General features: G+C 40.4%; 1 protein-coding gene across 2 annotated transcripts in view; it reads right to left on the bottom strand.

Moving 5' to 3' along the window:
• Positions 1-26,943, bottom strand: part of NAA15 (N-alpha-acetyltransferase 15, NatA auxiliary subunit) — a 62,283-nt gene that overhangs the window by 11,611 nt on the left and 23,729 nt on the right. For both annotated transcript variants that reach the window (XM_073341162.2, XM_073341163.2), the window contains exons 6-17: positions 26,642-26,795; positions 25,256-25,375; positions 24,397-24,492; positions 24,146-24,252; positions 23,586-23,658; positions 18,750-18,919; positions 17,834-17,986; positions 16,645-16,773; positions 15,435-15,648; positions 12,783-12,976; positions 7,115-7,223; positions 5,035-5,133 (exon numbers count right to left, since the gene is read on the bottom strand). In XM_073341162.2, coding sequence (XP_073197263.1) covers positions 5,035-5,133; positions 7,115-7,223; positions 12,783-12,976; positions 15,435-15,648; positions 16,645-16,773; positions 17,834-17,986; positions 18,750-18,919; positions 23,586-23,658; positions 24,146-24,252; positions 24,397-24,492; positions 25,256-25,375; positions 26,642-26,795 — 1,618 coding nt within the window. The remainder of the gene's footprint in view (positions 1-5,034; positions 5,134-7,114; positions 7,224-12,782; positions 12,977-15,434; positions 15,649-16,644; positions 16,774-17,833; positions 17,987-18,749; positions 18,920-23,585; positions 23,659-24,145; positions 24,253-24,396; positions 24,493-25,255; positions 25,376-26,641; positions 26,796-26,943) is intronic.

Here is a 26,943-nt window from a genome sequence, read left to right as displayed (position 1 = left end):
ATTTGATAGAGCACACTGTTTAGCCCTAGCTTCTCAGTGCAATGGAGCTAGAGATCTGGCAAACTGTTGCTGATCCCAAGGATCCCAGTATGGCATGGGGGGGCGGGGAGGCATATTGGAGAGGGGCTGGCACGCAATACTGATCTCTCCATCCCTGTTGTGGGTGAGGATCCTTGTCAAAGTATGGGTTACTGTATGGATGTGGAGGGGAGCCCTGCACTGATGAGGAGACTGATTGAAGGTCTTCAGCCTCCTCCTCAGCGTCCTCCAATGGGAAGGCGGGGGGCAGTAGAAAAATACCAGGAAGGAAGGATAGTCCAAAGACCGGGGCCCCGGTACTGGGAGTCATTCAGTATCCCTAAGAAGTGGGGACTCTGGATCATCTAAAACTGGCATGTCTCTAGAGTAGCAGAATTCCTGCAGTACCGAGTGGGTCAGTACTGATGCAGCAGTTGAGGTGGGTGATACCATTGATCTGGAGCCAGGACCAAAACTGTTGGTGCTTCAATTTTCCTGGGACCGACGGTGCCGAATGAGAAGACACTGATAGTAAGTCTGATGCAGATGGTGCCGTTCTAGAGGAATGTATGTCCTAGGCCTCCCTGTCCTTCACAGACAATAATGGCGGGCCTCCTAGAGCTGTGCTTCTCCAAAGCACTCTGGGATCTCACAAATCTGCTGGTACCAGAGAAAAGTCCTTCATTTCCAGAGTACTTAGCCAAGCCATTGAGGGCTCCAACACCATAGACTCAGTGTGAGATTGGAGCTTTTTGGGAGCCAGCTTTTTGTGGTGGGAGACCAAGCTCCTCCTCTTTGGAGCTTTCCCAGAGTTCTCTGAAATCTTGCCCCTCTTAGGAGAGACCTGGTTGAGGTCAAAGGGGCAATGGATCTGGCAAGAGACAGATGTATGGCATGTGTGCGCACTCCTGTCCTGACTCAGAAGTGGGTCGAAGGGAGCACTCCATCATCAGAAGCCTCAGTTTGGTCTCCTGATTCTTCTGTGCTCTAGATTTGGGAACTAGGCAAAAGTTACACTCTTAGGACATATGGGACTCTTCCAAGCAATGGATACACTTAGAGTGGCTCTCGCTGACTGGGACAGCCTCCTGACAACAGAGGCAACATATGAAACCTGGCTAGCAAGGCATGCTCAGCCAAGCCATATAAGCTCCCAAGAAAAGGGAGAGAAAAAAACCCCAAACCTCTCACTACTAACAGCAACAACTAATGTTAACTAGAATCACTAAATTAACTAAAAAAACAACTGAAGAACACACTAAGGCATGGTGGAGCTCTGCCTCAGACCAAGGTGGTAGTGAAGAAACTGAGGGCGGTTTGCCAGCGCAACTCTATATACCCTTGGTGTGTGGCATGCATATATGTGGGCTGAACAGATGCTGCTAATGGAAAATCTCTGATCAAGGCTCAAGAGGCACAAGCACACCTGAAGTGGAGCATCCATAGGGACGCTACTCAAAGAAGAACTGACTGTGATTCCAAGATATTATGTCCAAAGTAGGCCATGAGGTGCCCGGGAGGTCATGTGAATGTCTACAGAAGATCCAACAACCAAAAATCTGTCTCAGCCAGTAAAGAGCTATCAGGATTTTTGTAGTGTGGTCTCTCCTGATCTTGGATGCTATTCTGAAGATCAGGGGAATCTGTGGGAAGACAAGGGGAGTCCTTGATACCACCAAAGAAAGGTGTCCAGCAATGGTCCTTGCCTCATGCCTCCTCTGGAGAAGTCTGTCATTTGGTGTTGTCCCCTGTGGCAAACAAGTCTACTATGGTAGCTCCTCATAAATGAAATATGGGATCTATGACAAATTTCTTCATTGGCCACTTATGGTTGGTCACTGCATGTCTAATTAACAAGTCTGCCAGTGGAAAGTGGGATGCCCAGAGCCAGCGGGGTTATCCTATGTTGATGACTCCACTTCCAGAGCCTAATGGCTTCCAGGCAGACAAAGCATGATCAAGCTCCTCTCTGCTTATATAGTACATCTTGGATGCACTTTCAGGATTTGCACCACTGTGCACTCCTGCAGAACAGGCAGAAACATTATCCATGAAGTTACTTCTATCAGTAACTTCAGATTATCCTGAGACTATGTCCCCTGCATCTGCAGGTGGCTCAGATGGACACTCCTGGCTGTCCCTGAAGCATCTGTGATGTGTGTCAGTCAGGGAGGGTACAGAGAACGGGATCCCTTAAACAGCTTCCCTGTTCTGCTTATGGGTCTTTTTTCAGAAAGCAGTGATGTAGATTGGGACCCCTTAACGAAAAGTGCAGGAGTGCTGAACCTTTAACAAAAAAGAACTTTTCTTCTAACTCTTTGCTCAGGTATTTAATCTTAAACAAGTTTTAAATACAGCAAATAAGCAGTTCTTCTCAAAACAAGACCTGTGTTCCCGATGTAAAAAAAAAAAAAAAAATTAAAAGAAATAAAAAGCCTTTGTTGACCCATCCTCATCTTCTTCCATCCTGCTGAAAGTACAGATCCATTGTCCTCTTCTCCCACATCCTGCTGGAAGTATAGAGCCACAGGACCACCATCTGTTCTTTGTCCCACACATTCAACCATTTCTAAATTCACTTAGACTCTTTCACCAAAGTAGACTTCAGGCATATAGTACTCTAAGCAACATTTTGTATAAGCACATCTCCTACCTGGAGAAATTGCCTGCCCTATGATATAACAGTTCTACTCTTCCAGCAGGATTGGAGAAGAGGTGGGGTTCCAACAAACTTCTTAACAGCATGTAAATTAGCCTTTAGGTGTCCTAAAAACATAAAGAAGCAGAAGTGCACAATCCCAATTTTTCCTCCCCCGCTTTGCAGATCACATCTAAAGAGTTTGTCAGCAGAAGTTAATCAGGGCCATTGAAAAACTGTATTAGTGGACAGTCCTTTTGTATATTTTATTTTATGGATAAGTGCACAGAACACAGGAGGCTTTCCTAAAAATATTTTACTGAACAGTTTAAAAGTATTAACCTGAACAAGTCATCAGTAATGTAAGATGTAGCATGTTAACATTTTAGTGCAACTTTGCCTTAATAAAAAGTTTAAAAAAAAAAGTCTCAGAATGTTTTCTTCTTAACAAATAGCAAGATTTAGGTGTTGAGTATACATTTTATACAAAATTCATGAAGGCATGTTGTGGTATAAAACTATACTGATATGAGTTTCAGATGGCCACTTTAGTCAACTACTCACAATTGACTTCACTTGATGCCAAGAACTGGCAAAACCACTCCCAAGTTATGCAGGACATACAAGATCCCCACAAAATCTTTTATACCACCAAACACAAACAAGTACTTTGGCTATGCCACATTTAAAAAAAGAAAACACCTCTCTCCAACCCCATAGCCATTTAACTGCAAAACCAATTGCTTTAGGTACCATTGCCTTAGAATGGGGGGAAAAAACCTCTAAAATTATCAAAGGGTTTTCTAAAACTGAGGAAATCACATTAGTTAAAAGGATAATGTCAACATAAGTTTGGGCCAAAATTAAAGTTCTGAAAAAACAAAGTAGTATTCTCATGGAGCATTTGTAACCCAAAGACTGCAGCATTACAAACATGAAAGTAAAATGTTTACGAAAAGGTAAAATGTTTACGAAAAGGTAAATCTGTATTCACTGATTTTCATTATCATAGCTGCAAGAAATGCAAAAAAGCAACAGAACTTACATAGCAGGAAGTAAATTTGACTTAAAATTCCTTACTTTTAATAGCACTGGTTAAGAAGTTTGTTTACAGAATATGATTGTTAATATCACAGCGCTCCTTTAAGTCACTCTGTAGTAGCCAAAACTGTACTGTTAATTTAGCAACATGAAGTTAGTCATTTAAAGAGCATTCTAATGCATGTACATTTGATATTAAATATTTTGAATTAATTGTGTTGATAGTTTGTAAACGGAAACAGATTACCACAAAAGATAGCTGCAGATAGCATACATATTACTCCTGCGGGAATTCTGCACCACTGCACACGTGCAGAATTCATGTCCCCGGCAAAATTTGTTTTCTCCGCAGAAAATACATTCTTTTGCCCACCAGAGGCTGCTGTGGAACCAGACCAGAGGGCAGCTGCTCCCAGGTGGGAGCAGCCCTCTATGGATATGTAGGAGAAAAAGCTGCATTCCTCAAAGCACCCTGCCTGTGGGGCCAAGTGAGGAGGCACAGAATATGGAGGGGATGGACAGTATGGGGCACATGGGACTTCTGGGTGGGTGTCAGACCTGGGTTCAGAAGGGCTAGTGTGGGACAGACAGGTGGGGGATGAATGGGAGTGGGGTGCAGGGACACATGGGGACAGGGGCAGATGTGTCTGACTAAATGAAAGAGGTTAGGGGTCAGCCACAGTCTGCATGGGTGAGGTTCCCCAACTCCTTAGCAATTCCACCCCCTAACCTTCCTACCCCAAACTCTTCCATACTTCTCCCACACACACTCAACAACCCTCCAGGTTCACTTCTAAGCTTCTTCCCAGGAATTACTTCCCTCTCCCTCATCTCCTCCAGTACCCTGACCTCTGCCTCCCCACCCAAGCCTTTTCACTGCTTCTGAGGGGAATGGGGAAATAAGTTTCTGTATTGTAGTTTTAAATGAATTATTACTCAAAGTTGTGTCTTAATATGCCTAATAAGGAATGTATTTGTCAAAAAACATTTCCTGAATCTTCTTTGTGGACTGTATTGTTATAGACATACTTCTTGACAGATATCATAGATTCATAGGACTGGAAGGGACCTCGAGGGGTCATCTTGTCCAGTCCCCTGCACTCATGGCAGGACTAAATATTATCTAGACCATCCCTTAATTTGAAATAAATTACTAAAATAATTGAAACTGACATGATTATATTGTGTTATTTTGACAAATAAAATATGCAGAATTTTGCATAATTTTAACAACTCGTGTGAAGAATATAAAAAATTTTGGCACAGAATTTTTAATTTTTTGGTGCAGAATTCCTCTAGGAATACTTTACGTAGAGATATATACGACAGATACATACCACTGCCAAAGAGGTGAATCATACACTCATGAAGCCAAGGATTACTGGAGTCAATAGCAAATGCTCTCTTCACAGACTGCAGCATCAGAAGAAATTTCTCTGTAAATGAAATAATGGTGGTGGGTGGTTATAGAACTATCTCTGAAAATCTTTTAAATGAAACCATCAAATTAAGTTTTAGATGTTAAGATTGAGAAAGAAAATTATATCTGAAATGTCAATAACCAGAACAAATCAAAGATGAATGTATTACCTTTGCTTCTTTTGCAAGTAATTCACCCCTACTTCATTAAAGTTAGTGAGTGAATGAAAATACAAGCTATTCAAACTAAAACAATGTTTTATTTGATAACTTAAATGTACAAAAGTTAAGCAATCAAATTTTCTAGTTTGGACATCAATTGAGTATCTTGTTCTTTTTGTAGTGTTTCATATTACTGTACAGGTAGTACAGTATCTCAATACAGTACAATATGGCCAAATTAAGGTTATGGTGAAAAGGTACTGCAGATTTCAGTTTTGGTGCATGGCAGAAATGCCTAAGGGCATTCAAATCACAATTTTTTTTTCTTAGCTGAAACAAAGGCAGGAAAAAAAACAACATCAGAGGTATCAGTGCTGAAGTCACCACAGAGGCAAGTGTAGATAACACTGACGTGGTCTGTGTCACAGAATCCTAAGCAGCAATAGGATACCTGTTATTCAGTCTGGACCCAATAGGAGGGAAGAGAACACTGCCCACAACCCCTCAATGAAGAGCCCTGACCTAAGTGCAACTTAACTGTACTGATCACACATGGACGTTGTCAAGGTTCCTTCCCACTCTGAACTCTAAGGTACAGATGTGGGGACCTGCATGAAAGACCCCCTAAGCTTATTCTTACCAGTTTAGGTTAAAAACTTCCCGAAGGTACAAACTTTGCCTTGTCCTTGAACAGTATGCTGCCACCACCAAGCATTTTAAACAAAGAACAGGGAAAGAGACCACTTGGAGACGTCTTCCCCCAAAATATCCCCCACAAGCCATACACCCCCTTTCCTGGGGAAAGCTTGATAATAATCCTCACCAATTGGTACAGGTGAACACAGACCCAAACCCTTGGATCTTAAGAAGAATTGTAATTAAAGAAAAGTTAAAAGAATCACCTCTGTAATCAGGATGGTAAATACCTTACAGGGTAATCAGATTCAAAACAGAGAATCCCTCTAGGCAAAACCTTAAGTTACAAAAAGACACAAAAACCGGAATATACATTCCCTCCAGCACAGCGTAATTTACCAGCCATTAAACAAAAGAAAATCTAACGCATTTTCTAACTAGATTACTTACTAACTTAACAGGAGTTGGAAGGCTGCATTCCTGATCTGTTCCCAGCAAAAGCATCACACAGACAGACCAAACCCCCCCTCCAGATCTGAAAGTATCTTGTCCCCTCATTGGTCATTTTGGGTCAGGTGCCAGCGAAGTTACCTTAGCTTCTTAACCCTTTACAGGTGAAAGGGTTTTGCCTCTGGCCAGGAGGGATTTTATAGCACTGTATACAGAAAGATGGTTACCCTTCCCTTTATATTTATGACAGATGTTAAGAGCATATCCCATTTTGACTTACGAGTGTCCTGATTCAATACAGTGAGGATCTTTCTGCTACAAAACACATCAGAGTGAAAGAAACCTGAATATTACCTATATTTACATAAGAACACGAGCCTGAAATTAGATTAGGACACTTAAATCCAAATGTAAAAATCTGCATACCTTTAACTTGCATGCATGAATGACTATTGGTGCAAGCAAGCACACTGGGAATGTGAAAGTTTGCGTATTTATCTCTGGTTCGTAAGGATTTAAAGAATACAGCAAAAAAACTGGATAAACACCAGCTCTTCCAGATCTGTGAAAAAGGTGGTCCTTGTTATTCCACAGAACAATCAGGGGAGGGGATGTGTCCAATTAAAAGCAATCTGCATCAACTAGTGATACTACAGCAGTATAGGTCAGTGATGATTAATGTAATATCTATGAAAATTATTCTAGTGTGATAACTACAAAGTTCTTTATTCTATTAGTTCTCTCACCTACCTTTCCTGAAGTAAATCTCAAAAGCAAAAAGATGGGTCTCTATTTTGTTCTTCACCAAATTCTTCAACGGTGTTAAAAATTTAATGGCTTCTTCCAAAGGTGCTTCAACCTAAAAAGGCAAGAAATATGCAATTCAAATGGGAATAAAATGAATTAGATTAATTTTCTTCTTTACCAATAGAAATATGAACTTTCTAGTTTGAAATCAAACCAGCAATAGGACAGCTCTCATAGGGTGATGTACACTGGATGCCCTGAAAGTATATTATTTCATATATTGCATGTCAGATATTGCATTCATATATTGGTATAAGAACATGGATTGTCAAAGTATTAGCCTGCTTTGGTGGCCTTTTTAAAAAAAAAAAGTATCCTCAGGTATCTAGCACTCAGTTGACATGCCACTCGACAGTCACTGGAGCTGTCAACCCATAGCACCAGTCCCAATTAAGACACTGATAAGCTTTAAGGTAGACTTTAAGTGACTAAATGTTGATCTTGGTCACTAGATCCCAGCTAGAACAGTCCAGTAAACAAAGTTTTATTTCTCTCCTGCTTTGTGTTTATTTTCTAAGAAGTGCAACAATGTTACTTTGGGATTTCTGAACAACTCTGGATGTCATAATTTAGGAATCTTTTGTCTAATTCACTTAAAAAAAAATTAAAAACTTCTCTAGCCCTTTCCCTTATAGAGATGGATCTCAAAATTTAACTAGCCAACAGGGGGGCTCATCAGTAGAAAACAATTTCCTCTCCAAAAGATTTGTGAGAGCTCCTGCTGAGTCTCCTAAGATTCACTGGGGGTTCTCCTCTCTCCTGAAGCCTTTTAGGAAGTCCATTCCAAAAGACTAGCTCCTCTCACACTGCCCCAAGCCCTATGTTCTCAGTTAGTCACCTCCCGTCCCCGTCTTCCAACCTTCCTGAGGTCTTCCAACTATCTTGGGATTATAAGAGGAGTCTCTGATGAACCAAAGGAAGTCTGTCAGGTGGAAAAGACAGGAAATGCTCCTGCTTCCTCCCCACTTCTTCCAGCTATTCCTCTAATCTGCTCCTAAGCACCTCTAATGTCCTCACTCCTCCTGCTACTGGCAGTTTCCACAAATCACCGCATTTCTGGTGGGAAAAGGGAGTCTCGGGGGAGAAGCTGAAGTTTGGCTGAGGAGCACCTTACTTGGATGTCACAGGAGCAGAAAGATCCAAATAGGAAGGGCACTCAGGAACTACACAGGGCTGCAAGACAATACAGAAGCAACACAATGGTACTCCACCTGACAAACCTCCTGTGGTTCAGTAGAAGGGAATCCTGCTGATGCAACAATAGCTTGTGTATACATTTAGCTCAGATCACATACCCAAACACTGCTTCCCTGATACCATGATTCTTCATAAAATGTATGTAATGCACCCAAAGGAGGAGCTTTGCCTCACTCGGCTAGTGCCAGTGGAAAAGAGATCACTATCTGCAGCCATTGCTCCTCTTACTCATCATAGCAGAAACAGAGTGGTAGTTGTACACTTCTGTTTCTCTGAGGCGTACCCTTAATATAATCTCTCAGAGCCCAAGGAGAGTTTTTTCCAATTGAAAAGGAACAAAAGATAAATTCAGAGCAGGAAATAAAACATATTGATACATATTAGCCAAGGGACAAGAGACACCTCTCCTAATCCCACAGTATCTGCCTGCATATGGAGATACTGACATTTCTATGAGCAGAGAGGCCCAAAAAAGGCATGGGGAGCAGCTGCCGTTAGCTCAGCTAACATGACTAGTGCAGTCAGCATTCTTCTGACAAGGCATCTGCAGTATCCACCATTTTGAAGGATTTGTTCTACCAGAGATCCCTCTCTGATGGTTAATAAAACAGAAAGTCTGCCTTACTGCAGGTTAGTTTAGGGATTAGTTAGAGGCCCTGGTGCTAAAACACTTACTGAACCCTCATGGTAGCCTCAGATGTCTAATGTTTAGAGACTGAAGCAATTTAAACAAGAGCCAGCTGTTGCCTTTATCACTGGTAATACACTCTTTCAAAAACAGGAGAATCCAAGTCATTTTCTGCCAAAAGCCAAATATTAAGTTTTAATTAAGGTCTGTCAACAGAGATTACCCTACTGAGAATTTTAAAGTTAGACAACGTTTTGTTGCATTCAATGCTGGCATTTCACTTGCCACACAAAGCTTTCTTTGCTTCACTCCTCGCAGATAAGCTTCATACAAAATCAGAACTGGTCACTCAACTATTCCTCTGCCACAGCTCTTATCCATGGTCTTCATCAGAACTAATATGCATTAGTGTAATTCCTTTCTCTGTGGTTTTGCTCAGCCTTGTCTCTAAAATTCAACTTGCTCAATCTGTATTTATTTAATTTCCATACCAAAAACCAAATCAATCTTTTCAAATCACTGGCTTCCTGTCACCATATCAGCTTTCAGTTAAAAATCCCCCAATAGTATTCAGGTTTCAGAGTAGCAGCCATGTTAGTCTGTATTCGCAAAAGGAAAAGGAGTACTTGTGGCACCTTAGAGACTAACCAATTTATTTGAGCATAAGCTTTCGTGAGCTACAGCTCACTTCATCGGATGCATTCAGTGGAAAATACAGTGAGGAGATTTATATAAACACAGAACATGAAAAAATGGGTGTTTATCATGCACACTGTAAGGAGAGTGATCACTTAAGATGAGCTATTACCAGCAGGAGAGTCGGGGGGGAGAAAACCCTTTGTAGTGATAATCAAGGTGGGCCATTTCCAGCAGTTAACAAGAACGTCTGAGGAACAGTGGGGGGGAGGGGGAATAAACAAGGGAAACAGTTTTACTTTGTGTAATGACTCAACCACTCCCAGTCTCTATTCAAGCCTAAGTTAATTGTATCCAGTTTGCAAATTAATTCCAATTCAGCAGTCTCTCGGAGTCTGTTTCTGAAGTCTTTTTGTTGAAGAATTGCCACTTTTAGGTCAGAAACCGAGTGACCAGAGAGACTGAGGTATTCTCCGACTGGTTTTTGAATGTTATAATTCTTGACGTCTGATTTGTGTCCATTTATTCTTCTACGTAGAGACTGTCCGGTTTGGCCAATGTAGATAGCAGAGAGGCATTGCTGCACATGATGACATATATCATATTGGTAGATGTGCAGGTGAACGAGCCTCTGACAGCGTGGCTGATGTGATTAGGCCCTATGATGGTGTCCCCTGAATAGATATGTGGACACAGTTGGCAACGGGCTTTGTTGCAAGGATAGGTTCTTGGGTTAGTGGTTGTGTTGTATGGTTGCTGGTGAGTATTTGCTTCAGGTTGGGGGGCTGTCTGTAGGCAAGGACTGGCCTGTCTCCCAAGATTTGTGAGAGCGGTGGGTCATCCTTCAGGATAGGTTATAGATCCTTGATGATACGTTGGAGAGGTTTTAGTTGGGGGCTGAAGGTAACGACTAATGGCGTTCTGTTATTTTCTTTGTTGGGCCTGTCCTGTAGTAGGTGACAGCTCTCCCTCAGCTCTCGTCCCCTAATGCCCCTACTCTACTTGCGCTATATTGATGACATCTTCATCATGTGGACCCATGGAAAAGAAGCCCTTGAGGAATTCCACCATGATTTCAACAATTTCCATCCCACCATCAACCTCACCCTGGACCAGTCCACACAAGAGATCCACTTCCTGGACACTACAGTGCTAATAAGCGATGGTCACAAACACCACCCTATACCGGAAACCTACTGACCGCTATGCTTACCTACATGCCTCCAGCTTTCACCCAGACCACATCACACGATCCATTGTCTACAGCCAAGCTCTACGATAGAACCGCATTTGCTCCAACCCCTCAGACAAACGCCTACAAGATCTCTATCAAGCATTCTTACAACTACAATACCCACCTGCTGAAGTGAAGAAACAGATTGACAGAGCCAGAAGAGTACCCAGAAGTCACCTACTACAGGACAGGCCCAACAAAGAAAATAACAGAACGCCACTAGCCATCACCTTCAGCTCCCAACTAAAACCTCTCCAATGCATCATCAAGGATCTACAACCTATCCTGAAGGACGACCCATCACCCTCACAGATCTTGGGAGACAGGCCAGTCCTTGCCTACAGACAGCCCCCCAACCTGAAGCAAATACTCACCAGCAACCACACACCACACAACAGAACCACTAACCCAGGAACCTATCCTTGCAACAAAGCCTGTTGCCAACTGTGTCCGCATATCTATTCGGGGACACCATCATAGGGCCTAATCACATCAGCCACGCTGTCAGAGGCTCGTTCACCTGCACATCTACCAATGTGATATATGCCATCATGTGCAGCAATGCCCCTCTGCCATCTACACTGGCCAAACCAGACAGTCTCTACGTAAAAGAATAAATGGACACAAATCAGATGTCAAGAATTGTAACGTTCATAAACCAGTTGGAGAACACTTCAGTGTCTCTAGTCACTCGGTTTCTGACCTAAAAGTGGCAATTCTTCAACAAAAAGACTTCAGAAACAGACTCCGAGAGACTGCTGAATTGGAATTAATTTGCAAACTGGATACAATTAACTTAGGCTTGAATAGAGACTGGGAGTGGTTGAGTCATTACACAAAGTAAAACTGTTTCCCTTGTTTATTCCCCCTCCCCCCCACTGTTCCTCAGACGTTCTTGTTAACTGCTGGAAATGGCCCACCTTGATTATCACTACAAAGGGTTTTCTCCCCCCCACTCTCCTGCTGGTAATAGCTCATCTTAAGTGATCACTCTCCTTACAGTGTGCATGATAAACACCCATTTTTTCATGTTCTGTGTTTATATAAATCTCCTCACTGTATTTTCCACTGAATGCATCCGATGAAGTGAGCTGTAGCTCACGAAAGCTTATGCTCAAATAAATTGGTTAGTCTCTAAGGTGCCACAAGTACTCCTTTTCTTTTTACAATAGTATTCAAGATCCTCATGGAATTAGTCTGCTCTCCCTATCTGTCCAACCTAAACTCTTCCGTGCTGTTCCCTACACTTCAAATGTTTTTCTATTCCTCCTACTCAAAGCCTATGTTTCACAAGAACAGAAGCATAGAACATTCTTCTCATACGTTGTTCTCCCTCTACCTACTGCAGTTTCTTTGAGTGTAAATTATTCCATAACTTGTAATCCAACCTCAAACTCATCCTCCAGGTAATTCCAAACAAATGTTTCACCCAATTTTCTCAATCATTTTACTGAAACTTTTTCAGTTACCTCCTGATTCCTACAAATTCCACAATGCCTGACAAACTGCAAATACAAATTACTATGTGATGTGAAGAATGTAAAAATGAATGTATCAATCTCACCTTCAGAATATGAAGATTTTTAACCTGCTAAACTTGATGATAAATCTAATTAGTGACCTAGTACAACACATTTATGAAGATATTTCTACTTATTGTGAATGACTGAACAACAGTTCTTGCTGCAATGCATGTGGTCTTTGAAGGATTAGAGACAAACTCAGTTCCTCCATAAAACTTGTAGATTACAAACCAGATAAGAAATTGTTCCAGAAACCTTTGTTTTGAAATGGTGACACTTCTGAATAGAAGTTATGCAAGAATAAAATTTAATGGCTCTCTGGAGTTCAAGATAATATGCTGCAAAGATGATTTTAATCTCATAGCCAGTTACTGAACACAGTCAGGCAAGTACCTTTGCTAGTTTCTCAGGGATAAGTTCTTCTTTTGGACCACCAATTTCCTCATCATCATCATCCTTTTTCTTCTTCTGATTTCTCTGCTGCTTCTCTTTTTCTGCATTCTTCTTCTCTTCCTCTAGTTGTGCTTTTTTCTGTGCTCTTCTCTGCTTATTGCGAAGCTTCTTTAGCTCCTTGTCAGACATATTTGCTGCACACAATGTTTCAATAAATGGGTGATGACACAGATTTGATTTTTTTAAAACTACATATTTGAATTTACTCTACTTCAAACGACTGCCAGTTTCCACGTCTATTTTCTAACCCATATTTTTCCTATTAAGTAATGCTGCCATTACATTTGTAAAAAGTTTTGACTTAACAAGTCAGTGGCAGAGCTGGGAGTAGAACTCAGAGCAGAGAACAGATCCTTGAGTTTTAACAACTAAAGAAAGCACCTGCTTAACAAATTACGTAAACATTTAGCAAAAATATTTGAGGTAAACAATTAAATTTTTAAATATATGGTGTGATTAGGTTTAACTTTTCACTGCCTACACAGATGAATAGGCAGAATTGAGAGGTAACACTGCATCAGTTTACATTTGATTCACATTTGGGATTTCCATAACAACCAAGGCATTGTGAAAGTTTGAAACAAAATCCAAAAATTAATCTGTAAAAACATATTGCATTTGTGCCTTTTCTAGCTTCTTTAGACCTGAAGCTATGCAAGTGAAACTGAGATGAGAAGCAATTTTCACTAAACTTTTTAAACTGTCTAGTTTTGTTCATTCCTATTTCTTTAACAAAGATTCAGTACCCTTCCTTTCAACTCCTCTATTAAGTCCCCAGTCCACAAGTCATCCAAGTTGTCCTTCAGTTAAGAAGGCCAGACTGACATTTTAATAATAAAAACACCCATCCGCCCCCCACCAAATACTTAACACTGAGGACTTTATAGATCAAAAAGCAGAAGACATCTGTGACAGTCTGTACCCTCATGTTTGCCCCTTTTACAAAACTATAATGGATTTTGTACAAAGTATGCCTTGTGAGGTATTATTTGAAAACTCAATTTCCTGATCATTATTGTCCTGGTAAATTGTGCGTGGCAACACTATATATAAAGTTATAAGATTTAACATTACTGAGACACATTCCAAGTTTAGAAAAGCAGGCCTAAACCAGTTCCTCAAAGACAAAAGGCAAACTGATGCCTCAGCCAGGTGTAAACAAAATCAAATGAACTATCACCTGGTTACACGACCATTGTTCAGCAGGAAAAAGGGTGAGTGAGAAATTTACGCTTTGGCAAAGAAACAGCTAGAGGTTCCTGTCCTCAAAATATCTCTCCCTTCATCTCTACTGACGGCATCATCAACACTTGAAGGACAAAGGAAGCATCAATGGACTGGGGAGGGATCATGGCTGAAAGAATTTCAGTCCGTAAGACTGCTAAAACATGTAGTGAGAGACTTTTGCTTTGAAATCACTTAGCTTGTTAAGGTAGGTGTCAGTTACATTTTATTTTGTATTTCTTTGTAACCAATTCTGACTTTTATGCCTCATTACTTGTAATCACTTAAAATCTATCTTTCTGTAATTACTAAACTTGTTTTATTGTTTTATCTAAACCAGTGTGTGTTTGGACTGAAGTATTTCAGAAACTTCATTTGAGATAACAAGATTTGTGCATATAAATTTCTATTAATGAAACGATGGACTTTACACCAAACTTGTATTGTCCAGGAAGGTGCTGGGCAGTACAGGACGCACAGTTGGGGTGAAAGTCTGGGACCGGGAGTTTGCTGGTGTTGCCCTGCAGTGTAATTAATGCGTGGCTGTAGCACTCATACAGTATAGCTAGAAGCGATTTACATGCTGGAAGCAGTGTGTGAGCTGACCACGAGTGGATGCTGTCACAGCTACACCGTGTAAAAGGCACCGGAGAATTGCGGGGTCACAGCTGTCCATCAGTCTAGATTGTACCTTGGGGAATGTCACAACAGCACAACTCAATTTTTCTACCTTTTGCAGGTCACCTTCGAATTGTGCTGAAACTTGTTGGAAGAACAGCTGCTTCAAATGCAACCCCTGAGATCTGCTTCATCGAGACAAGAGACCATGAATATGCAGCATTTTCTTGATCAGTCTCAAATGAAATTTGAATGGTTTTCTTTGGAAATTATAAAAGGGTTTGAAAAAGTGTTTTAGAATTATCCCATCAAAATCCTACTTGGATTTTAACTATAAATCTGCATTGTATAAACAGAATGCGTAGAAGTAATAACACCATTTTTCATCTGTAGATCTGAAAGCACTTGAACAGAGGAGGTTAGTATCATTATCCCATTTTTACAGATGGGGAAACTGGCACAGAGAGTTAAAGTGACTTGTCCAATGTCACCAAGCAGGCTAGTGACAGAATAGAAACCAGATCTCCTGAGTCTCAGTCCAGCTCTCTACCCACTGGGATACACTGCCTCTATTTTTAATAGAAAGTTAGCATTCACTTGTTACAAGTCAATTTCTGGCTTGCAACTTTTACCACTGAATTAGGAGCTCCAGTCTAACTATCAATGTCAAACATACAAATATCTATATCTACAGAATATACCCCAAATACATAAACTGCACACAAAATAAATCCAGGAAATTTCTTATACCTGTATCAGCCTCGTGTTCTTTATTCTCATCTGTTAGAGGATTATCATGAAGCTTCAAATATATCTCTATGGCAATTCGTGCAGCCTTGAAGTAAAATGGATGTTGCCGAAGTACGTCTTCTAGTTTTAACAAGTCCACATAAGACCTAAGTGTAATCTTTCTCATACAGTAAGTGTGGAAGTCAAACTGGTCATCTGTAATTTCTACAAAATGCTAACAGAAAACAGCAAGTTTTAGCAAGTGTTAGAGAACCAAACAAACCTGAAATTCAAATACATATTTTCTTAGACGCAGCTATGGAAAAAAATTGCAACTGAAGAAAAACCGGCCAACTGATAATGGATCAGTGCCTTACATACTCAACTAGTGAGTGTCATTCAAGTTTTGGTACTTGGACTTAAGAAAAATGTATGAAGTTATGGGTGAAGTTACAAAATGACGTTTTTCTCCTAAAAGCTGACAAAAATAATTCCACGAACTGCCTAATACCCAATGTCAAAAAAGGAACTACTCCAGGACCAATGTAGAGTATAACAAGTCAGGACCAAAAAGCACAAGTTTAATTCTTTCAGACACTACTACAGCGAATAGAGAGGAGAGGAGAGTGCTGGAAAACAAACAAACTTGTAAAAGAATATTTATTTTGTGAGAAAGAATTTAACATGAACTATAAATTTTGAAGAAAAAAGCCATGGAAGACTTTGTGGAGTGGTCGAGCCTTAAGCACACAAGTTGAGTAGTTTCAGAGTACCAAACAAAGTTTTGACTTGTGGCACAATTTTTCTCCTTCAGCAATTAAACCAGAGAAAAATCATTCTGAGCTTCTGGCTGCTTTCTGGCATTTTAGGACTAAAAAAGTCATTACAATGGCCTTGTTTGTCAAAACCCATGCAGATTAAGTTCCAATCCTGCAAGCATTTAGGCACATGTTTAACTTTACTCATACGAGTACTTTCATTGAACACAATGGGACTACTCATATGAGTAAGATTAAACACGTGTGTTTGCAGGATTAGAGCTTTATTTAATACAGTTACAATTAGACATGGGTATAGGCTGCTCTTTCACACTTGGAAGGCCATAGCATGCCACAGGAAATTACAAGGTTTCTAAGGGCCAGGCTAGAGATGTTAATGTTTAGATGAAAACATGCAATGACAGTAAAGCAAAACTGGAAATTTTAACAGATTAAATTACTTAGACACATACTCTCTCGATTTCATGGCATTTCTTAAGTGCTTCTCCAAATTTATTCATTGCCTTGTAAGCTTGGGCACATTCTGTCTGGAACCACATGCACTGCATTTCATTCAAGTTCTCTACTGCTGAGGTTCCTTCCTAAAAGCAAAACAGAAATATTAGAAATAATCCAAAAACATTTCTCTGCTCAGGCACACCTCAGTTTTCTCCTCCCTCCTGCCTTCCCTGAAGGAAGAGAGGAACAGAGCAATGGAGGCAATAACTAACGGCAGCTTGTGGCCTCAGTGCCTCTGTAAACAATAAGAGAGCAACCATTTTGAAAGGGAGCAAGCTGATGAAAGACTATGCCAGCCTCTGCTGAAAAATAAACTTTCAGTTATGAAGAACACTGGCGAAAAGTGACAGTCAATTCTCAAAAATTCTTCACATGTAGCCCATGATCAAGATTTCAGTGCATTTTAGCCTCTAATTTATAAAACAAAAACAGAGCGCCTATCCAAGGCTAAAGATGTCTCTGCCATAAACAAGAAGAAATAAAATTAAACAACCTGCAGAACACAAAACTGTCCTCCCCACAACTCCGATTACTCTCAAAAGTCCACCTCCCCAGCAGCCCAACAAATAAGATGCACCTTGGAGTATGCCTTGGAAATCGTTATACTCAGGATATTTCAGACATATGGGATGGGGATAGCCTGTTCCAGAGATAAGGGACCTCAAAGAATACTATTACCAACTATATGGAACTTCTATGAGGAAAGTTTAAATAGTCTCTGTTGTTGAGATCATTTGGAACAAAAAAGGATTTGACAAAGGATTCTAAATTTTGTAAGGGAATTTTAAGAATTAATTTAAAATCTAAATTGATTTATCTGTAAGTCTGCAGAAACTTCTGTACTCAGAGTGCTGTACTTTTGGGGAGGATGTACTGCATTTTTCATATGTAACAAAGAAGTTGAATCCTTGTAAGTGCAAAACTCAGCTTAACCTTAACTATGGAGCCATTATCACCATGTAAATGAAATTTAGCTACAAACTGCTACAAGTGAAGTGAGCAACCTTCATAACTCAGCCAGAACAGGGAAAGAAATTACTGACCAATTTAGAGGCTCAGAAGGACAGCTAAAATATGCAACGTACTTTACACTTGATGATGTCTACATTTTATTCATCAAAAACTATAGTAACAGGAACAAACCCTTGTAAACTTAGAACACATTTCTTCTGCCTCTTTAATCAAGTTGGCTTTCAACATATATTTTGCACATTTGGAGTTGATAAATCTGTCTGCTGTGTCCAAAGCCTGGGCTTCATCCATCCACCTCGCAGCTTCTTTAATGTTTCCAGCATGCTTAAAAAGAAAAATTCAAATCAAGTAAGCAAGGAAATTATAAAATGCATACAGTTTAGCCTTATCCACCCACTCTTCATTAACAAATTAAATATTATAAAATAGGGTTAATTTAAACAAGGTACCAAAAACTTTGTTGTAAGAAGACTGTTTCATAAACAAAACCATACCTCACAACAAAAAAGCGGCGATACAACTGCATCTCAATATTATAGTTTCCCTCCTTTGACACTACTGTCTCCAAACAGACCTTGTTAATCCATATTTTGCTAATTCACAAGCCTAAGACCTCTTAATAAAACTAGGCCTCACTACAGCACTTTGAGTTGTTACAGAGAATTGGGGTCAGATTAGGGTGTTTTTAGGACATGATTATTTAAAAAATAATTAATAAGTTTACTAATTTATTATGATTTAGCAAAGTAAACTAAAATTACAATAACCGTCAATCAACAAAGTACATTTTGTGATAACACTTTTCCTTTCTAATTGTTTTTTACTAATAATTAGTAATGATTACTAATTTGCAATAAACTAATTGATGTAAATTTAGGGAGGTTCTACTATATGGAATTTTAAGAACTCATGGAAACATTTCTATGGGTCTTAGGTTTTGTAAAAGTCTGCTCATACAAAACCCAACTCCTCAACCAATATTAGTGCTGAACCACTACAGGGAAGTACAGTCATGATTAAAGGTTTCACTGCAAAATAAAAGAGAAAAGTCATATCTGATAATTAAGAACAAATCAATCAAGATTACCTTATAGATTTTAGCCTTCACAAGGAAGAGTTCTATCAAGGTGGGAGTACTTTCTATAGCAGCATTTATGTATTCCAGAGCCATGGATGGCTGCCCAATTTTGTCATAATGTTGTGCTAAGTAGTACTGGACCCACAGTAAAGTGGTTGGAGGTTCTTCTTTACCGTCATCTATGGGGGGAAAAGATGTCATATATTCCATTTAACCAGCATATAGCACAAGGAATATCCTATTGATGTAGTGTACAGAATTCATTGTTTATCTCTATATCTACCTCTCAACCCACTGATAAATCAAAAGTAGGAAACATGTCTACTTTATCTGGAGAGTAATCTTAGCACTTTACAGTAAATTACTGATTTAGGTCAAAGACATAGTATGCCAATTGCAAATGTTAGCAACTGAAATATATCATTGTGTTCGGCATTTACATCAGTATATTTTCAATACACCAATTTAAAGCACTTTAAATATTTAACTAGCTCAGATTAAGTGGCACCAATCTATTCTGGTCTCATTATAAATATCTTTAAAAAGCTTTGGACATAGCTGGCGTTGGATTAAACCCACCTTGAATAGATAAATGTATTCCAATTTTTTCCAAAGTAACCCTAAATCATAAGATATCTCCTTTGTGTGCAACACAAACCATGACTCTGAAAGGACTTGATCCTGCAACACGCTGAGCCCCTGATCCAGTAAAGCACTTAAGCACCAGTCAGTAGAGACTACTCAAGGCCTAAAGTTAAGTTCACTCTGAATTGGGAATGGAGTGCCCAGTACCAGAACAAGTCCAAAGGCTTTAATTCTTCAGTATAGTAACGCCTCACTTAACATTGTAGTTATGTTCCTGAAAAATGCAACTTTAAGCAAAACAATGTTAAGCGAATCCAATTTCCCCATAAGAATTAATGTACATCGCGGGGGTGAGAGGGGGGGAGGTAGAGTTAGATTCCATGGAATTTTTTTTTGCCAGACATAATACTTTGTGTATACATATATATAAAAATACACACACACACACGATAAGTTTTAAACAAACAATTTAATACTGTACACAGCAATGATGATTGTGAAGCTTGGTTCAGGTGGTGGAGTCAGTGGGTGGGATATTTCCCACGGAATGCCTTAATGCTAAATGATGAACTAGCACTTGGCTGAGCCCTCAATGGTTAACACACTGTTGTTAATGTAGCCTCACACTCTACAAGGTAGCAGTAATGGAGGGAGGAGACACAGCATGGCAGAGAAAGAGAGAGACACAAACAGACACACACACCCTGTGTGAGAGAGACAAGCATTGCCCCTTTAAGTATGCTGACCCCACTCTAAGTACACTGCCTTTAAAATAAAAAAAAAAAAAAAGGAGTACTTGTGGCACCTTAGAGACCAACAAATTTATTTGAGCATAAGCTTTCGTGAGCTACAGCTCACTTCATCGGATGCATTCCGTGGAAAATACAGTGGGGAGATTTATATACATAGAGAACATGAAACAAAGGGTGTTTCCATACACACTGTAACCAGAGTGATCACTTAAGGTGAGCTATTACCAGCAGGAGAGCGGAGGGGAGGCGGGGGGAACCTTTTGTAGCGATAATCAAGGTGGGCCATTTCCAGCAGTTGACAAGAATGTCTGAGGAAACGGGGTGTGTGTGTGTGTGTGTGTGTGTGTCCGTCCTCCAGGATAGGTTGTAGATCCCTGATGATGCATTGGAGACGTTTTAGTTGGGGGCTGAAGGTGATGGCTAGCGGCCATCACCTTCAACCCCCAACTAAAACCTCTCCAACGCATCATCAAGGATCTACAACCTATCCTGAAGGACGACCCATCACTCTCACAGATCTTGGGAGACAGGCCAGTCCTTGGTTATAGCCAGCCCCTCAACCTGAAGCAAATACTGACCAGCAAGCGCACACCACACAACGGAACCACTAACCCAGGAACCTGTCCTTGCAACAAAGTTTGTTGCCAACTGTGCCCACATATCTATTCAGGGGACACCATCATAGGACCTAATCACACCAGCCACACTATCAGAGGCTCGTTCACCTGCACATCTACCAATGTGATATATGCCATCATGTGCAGCAATGCCTCTCTGCCATGTACATTGGTCAAACTGGACAGTCTCTACGTAAAAGAATAAATGGACACAAATCAGACGTCAAGAATTATAACATTCAAAAACCAGTCGGAGATCACTTCAGTCTCTCTGGTCACTCAGTTTCTGACCTAAAAGTGGCAATACTTCAGCAAAAAAACTTCAAAAACAGACTCCAACGAGTCTGAATTGGAATTAATTTGCAAACTAGATACAATTAACTTAGGCTTGAATAGAGACTGGGAGTGGATGGGTCATTACACAAAGTAAAACTATTTTCCCATATTTATCACCTCCACCCCCCACTGTTCCTCAGACGTTCTTGTCAACTGCCGGAAATGGCCCACCTTGATTACCACTACAAAAGGTTTCCCCCCCCACCCGCTCTCCTGCTGGTAATAGCTCACCTTAAGTGATCACTCTAGTTACAGTGCGTACGGTAACACCCATTGTTTCATGTTCTCTGCGTATATAAATCTCCCCACTGTATTTTCCACTGAATGCATCCGATGAAGTGAGCTGTAGCTCACGAAAGCTTATGCTCAAATAAATTTGTTAGTCTCTAAGGTGCCACAAGTCCTCCTTTTCTTTTTGCGACTACAGACGAACACTACTGCTACTCTGAAACCTGCCTTTAAGTAGATCAGAAAGTTGAGACAGCAGCTGCTGCCAGCAAGCTCCCTTAGTCCTGAGCCCTGTTGTGTCCCCCCTGCTCTGTAGAGATGGAGGGCAGGAGTGGGGAGCAGGAGGGGGACACCCTGACTTTAGCACCCTTCTTCCCCCCCGCACCCTCTGCATAGCAAGCAGAAGGCTCCCAGGAGCAGCTCCAAGGCAGAAGGCAGGAGCAGCACATGGCAGTGCGGGGAGGGACAGCTGAACTGCTGGCAATTGATAGCCTGCTGGGCAGCTGTCGCACAGGGACCTTAGGGGAACAGGGAGCTGATCGGAGGGCTGCCGGTACACCCTGGTTCCAAGCCCTCACCAGCTCGCTCCAGCGGGTTGCTCTTTCTGCAAGCAGTGGACAAAGCAGGCGGCTGCCAAATGATGTTATAAGGGAGCACTGCACAACTTTAAACAAGCATGTTCTCTAATCGTTCAGCAACATAACAAGGAAACAATGTTAACCTGGACAACGTTAAGTGACGAGTTACTGTACCTATAACTAAGGCTGCATGTCTGTCAGGGTCACGGATTTCATGACTTGCTGTGACTTTTGCGGCGGCCGTTGCAGCTGGCTCAGGGGGCTGGGGTGGAGGGCGGTGCTTACCTTGGGATGGTACTCCCCGGAAGCGGCTGGCATGTCCCTGCAGCTGCTAGGCAGAGGGTGAGGGGGCTCTGCGTGCTGCCCCTGCTTGCAGGCACCGCTCCTGCAGCTCCCACTGACTGCGGTTCCTGGCCAAGGGGAGCTACAGAGCCAGAGTTTGTGGCAGGGGCAGTGTGCGGCATCCCCCAGGCCTTCCCTCCCCTGAGGAGCTGCAGGAACATGCCATCTGCTTCCGGGGAATTGTGCGGAGCCAGGTAGGGAGCCTGCCAGCCCCTCCAACCCCGTCTCGCCCACCGCACCCTCCCCCAGCAACAACAGGGGTCCCAGGCCACCCATCCCCACCCCAGCGGGGGGTCCCAGGCTGTGTGCCACCACCTGCCCACCCCCACCAGTACGGGTCCTGGCTGTGCACTGTCACCTGCTCCCCCCAGCACCTGTGGGGGTCCCGGCCCATGCGCCGCTGACCGCTCCCCTATCGAGCACCCGCAGGCCCCCGGGCCCAAGTTTTAGTTTGGGGTATATCGTACAAGTCATGGACAGGTCACAGGCTGTGAATTTTTGTTTACTGCCTATGACCTGTCCATGACTTTTACTAAAAATACCCATGACTAAAACAGCCTTACATATGACATGATTTACCCCACAGTCATATTTTTACTTTTAATACTTTCTCTCCAATGAAAATTAAACAGATTGAGTTTTGTTCAGCCATGTCCACACAAATGTGCCCTAATTTAAAGTTTTTTTAAAAAAGCCAATACAAGTTTATGTTTAAATTTTGAATTCAGTTTGAAAGATTGGCTTATTTCAGTTTAGCTTAATATTGTAAAAAAACCAAGCCAAAATAAAGTAAGCCATTCTCTTAGCTAAAGAGCATCTCCACACTACTTGCACTGGTTTGAAAAACAAATCTTTTGTTAACTGCTGCAAGTTTACATGTAGACAATGTTTTCACATTCAAGGAAGGATGAATTTTTAATTAACTGCCCAAAGAAGGTCTTTACAAGATTGTGAAACAGTCATCATTTCTTGGAAAAAGACAGACTGGCCAAGATATCTAAATATGGGAATTTTACATCTCAAGTTCTTCTCTGTAAATAGAAAGTTTTATTGTAACATGAACAATGTATATACTAAATACTATCAATACAGTTACAACATAATCCATTTTTATTTCACATGGCTGCCATAATTATAATTCTTTCCTCATCACATTTAAGGGTGTCCCATCGTATGATATCTTGAAGTGAGTGCGGACAGCTGCCTAGGCTAAAACAGCATACATTCTGAGTACAGATTGAGAACATACTATGGTACTCAAATTGTAAGGAGGGCTACAGCTCACTTCTCCACTTTCAAAAGTTTGTAGGGTTTTTTTTTCCTATTCCTTCACCCCTGCCTGAATTGTTACATATAACATATGATTGGCACAGTGTTTTCATAAAGTATTAAATCATTGTTACTCACCATTGGGATTAAATAACCTGCAGCTTTTTAGAGAAGTTTCATAACCTACCACCAACTCTTCTATAATTACCACCTCCACATGCAAAGACAAAACAAGAAATATTAGTGATCCAGGTGTTATTTCACTTTAACATGAACGTCCTTGGTGTTGTCCACACGGACGATAAGAGATCTACTATTGCAATATACTAAGTCCTAGTACAGAGGGGAATGTGCTCAATTCCCATCTCTCCTGTTGGCATATAGAGAGAAATCCTGACAATTTTGTGTACACATACACTTAATTGATTTCTGTTAAGTAGTTCATGGTTTGGTACAACTGACTTGGAAAAGAGCTATGTAAATTTGCACAATAGGAAATGTAGAACTGGATTTTTGCTGTTGTGACCTAGAATAATGAGAAAAATCAAGTCAGTGACAGTAATAGAGTAGTGTCAGCTGGGAGATCCCAGTCTAAGCACTGAAATTCCAGGCCAAAGTAGGCTCCAACTTAATATAAAGTTGCTTTTATTCCTTTAGTGTATAAAAATAAACCCAAATTGTTGGAAAGATTCATTTACCTTTTCTTTATCTTTGTACAATGATCTCAAAGTATTAAAAACAGGTGGACAGCCTTTGCTGAAATTCATCCTTAGAAACTTGTCCAAACATTCCTTAAACTTTTCACCTTTGGGGGAAAAAGATCTGTTGATTTTGTTTTTACCAAATATTACTTTGCGATTTTAACTTTTTATATTGTTAAATAGGAAGTTTTAGCAAAAGAAATAAAAAAGTGAAATTATTTTTATTTGCTTGCCAAAAATGCACATACCAGATAAAAAGTTTAGTGGCAGTCTTCTTGGAACTAGTCCCCTTGGGTACTTAGTCCAGGCCTCTTCATAGATTTTCAGCCTCTCAAGCATATTGGCTACAACAAAACAAAATTTGGAACTACTAAAAAGAATCTTTTCTGGTAATTAAATTACACCCTCCCCAGAATGCATAGCAAGTAGTAGCTGTATACTTTAAGTAACATAGTTAATTTGCAATGTAGTCCATTTTGAAAGGTCATTAAAAAGTAGTTTCAGGTACAACGGTTATGAGTCCCCCTGCAAGTTTGTTGATTGCATTTTCCCCTTTTAAAAAAAGGTTTCTATCCTCCATTGCTGGGTGAATGACCCACACAGAGGAAAACCAACTATACAGATGGAGCAATTAAACTGACTGTATTTGAAGTGCTGTCAAAGGCACAAAGTAAATAAACAAAGAAATCATACTTCTGCCTGAAAATTATATTGACTGTAAACACAAGATTACCATAAATGAGATCAGAGAAAAAAATTTAATTGATAGTGTCCCTTCTAAAAAAAGGACTTTGTCTTCTATTTCTACCATTCATACAAACAGAAGGACTACAGCTCTTACAATCTGCCATTTTTTATTTATCTATCTTTTACCCAATGAAGACAAACAGGACATCAGGACAAAAAGTCATGCAAGTTTTTCAAGATAATGTTAGTAACAAAAACATAAAAAATCCCTACTACATATCAAAAACTAGACTAGAAGTTGTCAAATATATGTGTCCCTTTAAGAACGTACTTAATGCATGTTTTCAATGCATAAGTAAATGACAACTGAGCAAAAACAGATTCTTGATACTCTATTATTACAAGCTGTAAAATCATTACCTGGTTTAAGTGCCTTTTCTAAGCCTTTGTAGTAAGCCCAGTTTTCAGGATTCCTTTCTTGCAATCCTCTATACACCTCAGCTGCTTCTTCCAGCCTGCAGAGTTGTAACAGAAGTTCTCCTGTTTAAAATTCATAAAGTTATACACTGAGTGTGAGGAAGAATGCAACAGCTAAACATCTGTAGTGCTAATTTGACTGTTAGACATTCCTCAAGTCTTTGTTAATCTACGTTTCCTAGACATGAATATCAATGGTATGACTGACAAGAACTTCAATTTTGAGGTTTAACAATTTTTCATGTTCACAGCCAACAACTCATTAAGCTTTTTAGTTGAAGACTTATATAGGTAGAAGGAGTTACTTCATTAAGAGCGAGGAACAAAAATTAGATGTATCTTGATTAAAATTTTTAAAGAACTAAGTACAGTTCTACTATGGAAAGTAATTAAAAATGGTACGTGGTATTCCATGTTTATAGTTTCTTGACGTCAAAATCAAATATGCTCAGTTTGCAAGTAAAAGGAAAAGTTTACAAAGTCTGAGTGTGAAAAACCATCTTTTCAGATTTGTACATCAGCTATTTGTCTAACTTGTGAGTTGTACTGAGAGATTCTGCAGGCAAGTTCTTCCCTCACTGACAGCTGGCAATGGGATGGCATAGTGATAACAAAGATAGAATTTGGACCAGCAGGTGTAACCAGCATTTCTGTTGATGCTACAGCCAGAACACAATCCACCTATTTCAGAGCTGCATTGACTTAGCAGTGCTAAAAAACAGTAAAAGTAATTTTACACACACACACACTTAAAAGTAACTAGACATCACGTAACTGATGACACCTCCCCCTCACACACCCATTCAAGTAAGCACACTTGACTGAATTCATCAGAGGTGATCTGGTAATTAAGAAGGAATCATGTTTAGAGGAAAGTCTCAATAACTTAGTGAAATTTTGCTCTACAGAAAGGAAGAAAAGAGCAAAGTCTTACCCCTCTCCTCTCTTCCAGCAACTTTCACAGCACAAGCTAGTGCTTACTACAGAAATGTTAACTTGGGCTATGGGTCTTCACATAGCAGCCACCTTAGATAATCTTAAGCCATGGAGAGACACCTCTGGCCCACCCACCAACATGACAGGACCAGGAAGTAGTATCTCACCAGAAGAGAGCTAAATTCTGCCAAGAACATTAGAAAGTCCAGTGAAAACAGTAGACCCAATGCTAACTCTTGTAGACCTAAACGGGCCTGTCTGGTATGCTTCATAATTCAGTCATATAAAAATAGCTCGTTTCTCAAACAGCATATACAGGAACCACACACAAGATTCCATAATGCAGATATGTATAAGCACAAAGAGTGACAGCATCCTGAAGAGGCAAAATACCTTTAGTTTCTTCAACAGCCAGTTTATCACAGATCTGCTTTTCATAGGTACCAAGGTGTTCCAAGGCTTCTTTGTAGAGTCCTGCTTCTCGGAGGACTTGATTCTGATACAACAGCAGCTCACTGTACTCATAGTCCACTTTATCAGGAGACGTCTGAATGTAAACAAGGCAGATGAGTGTTCACCCTTGTAGCATAAACTTAAACTTAAGATAAACTGAATTCATTTGGTTTTAAAAATCTAAATGTTATTAAATTGTTTATGTGTTTGAAAGACAATTACTTTTTTTGGCTCACAACTAA

The sequence above is a fragment of the Lepidochelys kempii genome, chromosome 4, assembly GCF_965140285.1.
Source record: "Lepidochelys kempii isolate rLepKem1 chromosome 4, rLepKem1.hap1, whole genome shotgun sequence".
Lineage (NCBI taxonomy): Eukaryota > Metazoa > Chordata > Testudines > Cheloniidae > Lepidochelys > Lepidochelys kempii.
This window is presented reverse-complemented; position numbering and strand designations above follow the sequence as displayed.